General features: G+C 40.6%; 1 protein-coding gene across 1 annotated transcript in view; it reads right to left on the reverse strand.

Annotated features, from left to right (window-relative positions):
- LOC122555644 (extracellular calcium-sensing receptor-like) overlaps positions 1-7,499 on the reverse strand; it is a 20,380-nt gene that overhangs the window by 8,162 nt on the left and 4,719 nt on the right. The window contains exons 2-3 of the mRNA XM_043701642.1: positions 3,511-3,741; positions 768-1,059 (exon numbers count right to left, since the gene is read on the reverse strand). Coding sequence (XP_043557577.1) covers positions 768-1,059; positions 3,511-3,741 — 523 coding nt within the window. The remainder of the gene's footprint in view (positions 1-767; positions 1,060-3,510; positions 3,742-7,499) is intronic.

Here is a 7,499-nt window from a genome sequence, read left to right on the forward strand (position 1 = left end):
CCTTTCACCCTAACAGGAATATACTTTCTCTGGACTGTCATTATCTAATTTCTGAAGGCTTTCCATTTTCCAGCCATCCCTTTACCTGCGAACATCTGCTTCCAATCAGCTTTCGAAAGTTCTTGCCTAATACCGTCAAACTTGGCCTTTCTCCACTTTAGAACTTCAACGTTTCGATCTGGTCTATCCTTTTCCATCAAGATTTTAAAACAAATAGAATTATGGTCGCTGGCCCTAAAGTGCTCCCCCACTGACACCTCAGTCACCTGCCCTGCCTTATTTCCCAAGAGTAGGTCAAGTTTTGCACCTTCTCTAGTAGGTACATCCACATACTGAATCAGAAAATTGTCTTGTATCCGTCAGATTGTAGCTACCTTCAACTGAATTTCCATCATTTAAATTTCTAATTGGATCCTTTATTCTATTACTAACTCCAACTTTAAGGGACTTTGTAGCGTGGTGGTAGTGTCCCTACCTCTGAGCCGGAAGACCCACGTTCAAAACCCACCTGCTCAAGAAGTGTGTGATGACATCTCTGAGCCGGTTGGTTATAAATATCCGGTTCTTATTTTACTCGCTGCACTTGGGCCATTGCATCCCCTGCATCATGCATTCAGTTTGGACACAGCACCCAGCAGGGGTGTTTGTCGTGTTATTTAACTCTTTTTGTGACTAGACACTATTTATAGTCGTACGATTGAAAAAACTAATCGAAAGCTATTCAAATAATCTCAAATGAAAAAGCAGTCAAGTATTCGATATTTTACCATCGGAATTCCGAAAGAACCAACTGCCCTTGCGGCTGCAATGGAGGACGTGGATATATCACATCCAATAATAGCTGCGACATTGGAGGAACCTTTACATTCAGGGTACTCAATTAGTTCTTGCTCTCCATTCACCAAAGCCAGCGCTGCTTTCGATGCAATCGCTGAGGACGAGCAGTCATCGTAGATTTTATATCCCAGAGTGGTATTCGGAAGTAGAGTTTTGCTCCGATTTATTTCATCGATAGCAAATATCATAGTCTGCATCAGGCGAAAGTTTGACAAGTGGAAACTGCGGAATATATAAATAAAATACCGTATGCATATTCAAGTCATCATTCAATCGTGGATTGAATAACATAGCTAGAATACAATTGTGTCTGCTAAGTGATAACGAAGAGAAAGTATATTTGGTCAACAATAATTACTAGATGATTGTTACTCTCTTCCTTCTCAGAACTGCAACAACAAGCCATATTCAAAGAAATGTTTGAAGGTCCACGTATGGATGTTTGCGCTATCTATAGACAGATCTATGTGCATAGGCATTCACATAATGCATATAAATTGGAAATGTTATCAACAACATTGCCGTGGCCTCACTCTCTTTCCATAGTTTTACGTAGTTATTCAATTTAAGCAAGTACATGAGATGGGTATTGGTGTTCAGTTGTAATACACGCGACGCAACAAAAAAGGCCTGATTCATGAACAGACAATTCTTCAAATAGCTTTAACACCTGAAGTCTTCACTTCAGTATACTTTAGTCAACAAAGTAGCATCCAGATTTTGCATTGACAATAATGCTGAGTATGCGAAATAGCGTACTTTTCAATGTTTATCCCTGTCTAGTGCGGCATGAAATTCAGAAGTTCTTGTCCTAAGCTACATCGCCAATGAAATACTCTCACCAAAAGGTTTGAGATTTAAATACATATCTGACTTGTCGTTGGCAATATTTAAAAACAAAATGCAAGCTTTCAGGAAAAAGGATGCTTATTTTCTGTTTCTTTTATCTCTCTTAATCCAATCCCTTTCCTCTAATTCTTTGTCTTCACTGTTTTGTAGGTTAAATAATCTATTTTACAACCCTTTATTCAACACCGCACGCGTTAATGGGAATCTTCAAATGCTTCAAACAGACGCACAAATTGACCTTCGGTACTCAGTAGAGGGCGTATTTTCAGAGCTCCAATTGCTACAGATCGAAGCATAAAAGTTTGACGAACACGATCGGCTTTTGGTTTACTTGCACTTTTTGTAACTGTCCCTTGAGTGAGAAAAAAGACATTTTATATCCTCTTATAAAATTACTTCGCAATATCTGACAGACAAAACTAAAAGAGAAGAAATTGTCACAATTTTCGACACAACGTTATATTTTTGCAGCCATTTGCGTTTAGTTCCAATATAACTCAATGGTGTGACCGCCGCTACCATAACCGTGAAAAGAACGTCATGATTTGCCGGTGTTGGACTGGGGTGTACAAAGTTAAAAATCACGCAACATCAGGTTATAGTCCAACTGGTTTAATTGGAAGCACTAGCTTTTGGAGTGCTGCTCCTTCATCGGGTGGTTGTGGATGAAGGAGCGGCGCTCTGAAAGCTAGCGCTTCCAATTAAACCTGTTGGACTATAACCTGGTGTTGTGGGATTTTTAACCGTGAAAAGAACAGTAGGCATTTGTAGTCTCCGCTGATAAAGAAAAAGCATTGCAGTGTTACCACATGATTGGCCTTATGTATGACAAAGTTTTGACATAGCCAAAAGAATGATCTGAAAAGCTATGTTTACACATAGATACAGGGAATTGATGTAACATATCGGCTGACACACGTAATCACCACCAATGTGATGCAAGTTTAGCATACACTCGGTACATTGACCTTACAATAGAAATTCGTATTCCTAAAAGGAATAACGAAGGAAGTACTCCGCAACAAATGCAAAACAAGGTAAAAATTAACTCAAAGTTTGCCTCTAGTAGGGGCGGTATGGTGGCTCAGTGGTTAGCACTGCTACCTTACAGCGCCAACGTCCCAGGTTCGATTCCACTCTCGGGTGCTCCGGTTTTCTCCCACAATCCAAAGATGTATAGGATAGGTGAATTGGCCATGCTAAATTGCCCATAGCGTTAGGTGTATTAGTAAGAGGGAGTTGGGTCTGGGTGGGTTACTCTTCGGAGGGTTGGTGTGGACTTGTTGGGCCAAAGGGCCTGTTTCCACTCTCTAGGAATCCAATCTAATGAGCCAGGCTAATTTTACTAAAGATGCTCACTCAAATAAATAAAAATAATATTTTCAGATTATAAAGGAAAAGTTGTTTAACCCTCGAGATGGGCGGCACCGTGGCTCAGTGGTTAGCACTGCTGCGCCAGGTTCAATTCCAGCCTCGGGTGACTGTGTGGAGTTTGCACATTCTCCCCATGTCTGTGTGGGTTTCCTCTGGGTGCTCCGGTTTCCTCCCACAATCCAAAGGTTAGGTGGATTGGCTATGCTAAACTGTTCATTGTTTAGGGGTAAGTATAAGATAATAGGGTAGGGGAATGGGTCCGGGTGGGTTACTCTGCGGAGGGTCGATGTGGACTTGTTGTGCGAAGGGCCTGTTTCCACGCTGTCTGGATTCATTGATAGTTAGCTCCAGAATCGAGCAGTTGAGTCTGTAATAGCGTGAAACAGAACCATTCATTGTCATTTTGTACAGTCATTGAAGACTAATGTCCCGTGCAGCAACTCCACTCACCTTTCACAATCCGTTCCTGTCGGAGTTGTGGTAAATGAAGGAATGTCCGGATTCGCATCTAAATGGACTGTAAATATTCCACCCAAGATGATATCACCATCCTCAAATACACTGGGTAAATCATCGTTAGCTCGACGGTTACAGACCATTCCATGTGTTTTCCACATAGGAACAGCAGCTGCCAAAATGAATATCCCAAACAGAATCATTGCTTTATTGTAACGAACCTGTCTGTGGGTTATGAAAGACAAAGAAAAACCGCGACTTATATAGCGTCCTTCATAGCCTGTGGACATCCCAAGGCGCCTTCAAACAAATTAATTTCCAACAGAAAGGGAGGAACTCCCTATGTGTTACATGGGGCACGAGTTACCTATGTGTATGGAGTCATTGGTCAACTCTACACAGAGGGGAATTCACACCAAATACAAGTAGACAAAATGTTAAAGCGAGGAAAAATTACATATTCAGATTGATAAACAACAAATCCCAGAGAATATAAACAAAGTTTTGTGGCAATTATTATCAAGACCAGATGTGACTTTGAGACATTTAGAAAATATCGCTGTAGCTATGTTACCTGAATTAATTGGGAACTGAAGTTAAGTCATGCATCTCACACACAATCAGGGAATATATTTCATCAATTGGGGGATTAAAGATCGAATAAATTTAAATCTGCAGCTGATCAAAGCCACTTGCTGAACTATTACATAAGTCAAGAAAGTGAAGGCTAGCATTTCCAAGTTCATCTATCTAGCTTCCTTTGCAACAAATATAATTATAAAATTGTATTTGTCTATCCTGCACTCCATATCACATCTCTATATATAAAACATTTGACTGTTCAGATTCAGGTCAGATGCCATTGGATATTCTACAGGTTTTCACATATATTGATGGTAAAATGTACATCCATGAATCAATATTCAATATACAGATGGAGGGCATTTTGGTCATTCTCTCTCAACTGGCAATTGAATAAGCATTTTGATATAGTGCTATTCTCTTGCCTTTTCCGCATACCCTTCCGCATTTTATCAATTCAGATCATAACTTAATGCTGTCTTGAAGATTTCAACTGAAAATGAACAATGTCCAGGATTAATTCTTTATTGAGCATATCTGCCAGCAATCTAAGCATGGAGTCATAGAGTCATAGAGATGTACAGCGCGGAAACAGACCCTTTGGTCCAACTTGTCCATGCCGATCAGATATCGCAATCCAATCTAGTCCCACCTGCCAGCACCCAACCCATATCCCTCCAAACCTTTCCTGTTCATATACCCATCCAGGTCCATTTTAGATGTTGCAACTGTACTAGCCTCCACCACTTACTCTAGCAGCTCATTCCATACATGTACCATCCTCCATGTGAAAAGGTTGCCCCTTAGGTCTCTTTTATATCTTTCCCCTCTCACCCAAAACCCATGCCCTCCAGTTCTGGATGCCCCCACCCCAAGGAAGAGACTTTGCCTATTTACCTTATCCATGCCCATCATGATTTTATAAACCTCTATAAGGTCACCTCCTCAGCCTCCAACACTCCAGGGAAAACAGCCCCAGCCTGTTCAACCTCTCCCTATAGCTCAAATTCTTCAACTTTGACAACATCCTTGTAAATCTTTTCTGAGCCCTTTCAAGCTTCACAACATCCTTCCATTAGGAAGGAGATCAGAATTGCACACAATATTCCAAAAGTGGCCTAAACAATGCCCTGTACAGGTGTAGCATGACTTCCCAACTCCTGAACTCAATACTCACACCAATAAAAGAAAGCATACCAAATGCCTTCTTCACTATCCTATCTACATGTGACTCCACTTTGAAGGAGCTATGAACCTGCACTCCAAGGTCTCTTTATTCAGCAACACTCCCTAGGACCTTACCATTAAGTGCATAAGTCCTGCTAAGATTTACTTTCTGAAAATGCAGCGTCTCACATTTATCTAAATTAAACTCCATCTGACATTTCTTTGCCCATTGGCCCATCTGATCAAGATCAAGATCCCGTTGTAATCTGATGTAACCTTCTTCGTTGTCCATTGCAACTCCAATTTTGGTATCATCTGCAAACTTATTAACTATACCTGTTATGCTCACATCCAAATCATTTATATAAATAATGAAAAGTAGCGGACCCAGCACTGATCCTTGTGGCACTCCATTGGTCACAGGCCTCCAGTCTGAAAAACAACCCTCCATCACTATCCTCTGTCTTCTAATTTTGAGCCAGTTCTGTATCCAAATGGCTAGTTCTCCCTGTATTCCATGAGTTCAAACCTTGCTAACCAGTCTCCCATGGAGAACCTTGTCGAACACCTTACTGAAGTCCACATAGATCATGTCCACCACTCTGCCCTCATCAATCCTCTTTGTTACTCTTTCAAAAAACTCAATCAAGTTTGTGAGACATGGTTTCCCACGCACACAAAGCTATGATGACTAATCTTAATCAGTCCTTTCCTTTCCAAATACATGTATACCCTGCCCCTCAGGATTCCCTCCAACAACTTGCCCACCACCACCACCAGGCTCACTGGTCTATAGTTCCCTGGCTTGTCCTTATCCCCCTTCTTCAACAGTTCACCACATTAGCCAACCTCTGGTCTTACAGCACCTCACCTGTGACTATCGATGATACAAACATCTCAGCAAGGGGCGTAGCAATCACTTCCCTGGCTTCCCACAGAGTTCTGAGGTACATCACATCAGGTCCTGGGGATTTATCCACGTTTATGTGTTTCAAAATATCCAACACTTCCTCCTCTGTAATATGGACATTGGTCAAGATGTCACAATCTATTTCCCTACATTCTATGTCTTCCATATACTTCTCCTGTGGCTCCACACAAAGTCTGCATTGCTGATCTTTGAGAGTTCTATTCTCTCCCTAGTTACCCCTTTCTCCTTAATGTATTTGTAAAAACCCTTTGGATTCTCCTCAATTGTATTTTCCAAAGCTATCTCATGTCCCTTTTTTGTCCTCCTGATTTCCCTCTTAAGTATACTCCAACTGCCTTTACATTTTTCTAAAGGTTCACTCGATCTATCCTGTCTATACCTTACATATGCTTCCTTCTTTTTCTTAACCAAACCTTAAATTTCTTTAGTCATCCAGCATTCCCTATATCTACCAGCCTTTCCTTTCACCCGTACAGGAACATACTGTCTCTGGACTCTCGTTATTTCATTTCTGAAGGCTTCCCATTTTCCAGCTGTCCCTTTTCCTGTGAACATCTGTTCCCAATCAGCTTTCGTACATTCTTGCCTAATACCATCAAAATTAGCCTTCCTCCAATTTAGAACTTCAACTTTTAAATCTGGTCTTTCCTTTTCCATCACTATTTTAAAACTAATAGTTATTTGACTTATAAAGCAAAACTTCAACACCACGAAGCAGCTAGCTGAGCGAATGGTCTAAGTGTAGAGATAGAACTGTGCAAAGTTAAAAATCACACAACACCAGGTTATAGTCCAACAGGTTTATTTGGAAGCATTAGCTTTTGGAGTGCTGCTCCTTCATTAGGTGGTTGTGGAGTATAAAATCATAGGACACAGAATTCATAGCAAACATTTAGTGTGATGTAACTGAAATTAAATATTTAAAAAGACCTAGATTGTTTGTTAAGTCTCTCATCTTTTAGAATGGGCATGTTGGTTTCAGTTCTTTCATATGTAAATTCAAGAACTTTCTTAAAGTTACATTCTCAAGTGAACTTTAACAATAGGTGCCATGTTGGCTTTCATTTTCTTAAGCAAATTCTCAATTTATTGAGTCATCCAGCATTACCTACACCTACCAGCCTTTCCATTCACCCTAACAGCAATATACTGTCCCTAACTCTCATTATCTAATTTCTGAAGGCTTCCTATTTTCCAGCCATCCCTTTACCTGTGAACATCAGCCCCCCCAATCAGCTTTAGAAAGTTCTTGCCTAATACTGTCAAAATTAGGCTTCCTCCAATTTAGAACTTCAACTTTTAG

Source organism: Chiloscyllium plagiosum, chromosome 13 (assembly GCF_004010195.1).
Source record: "Chiloscyllium plagiosum isolate BGI_BamShark_2017 chromosome 13, ASM401019v2, whole genome shotgun sequence".
NCBI lineage: Eukaryota > Metazoa > Chordata > Chondrichthyes > Orectolobiformes > Hemiscylliidae > Chiloscyllium > Chiloscyllium plagiosum.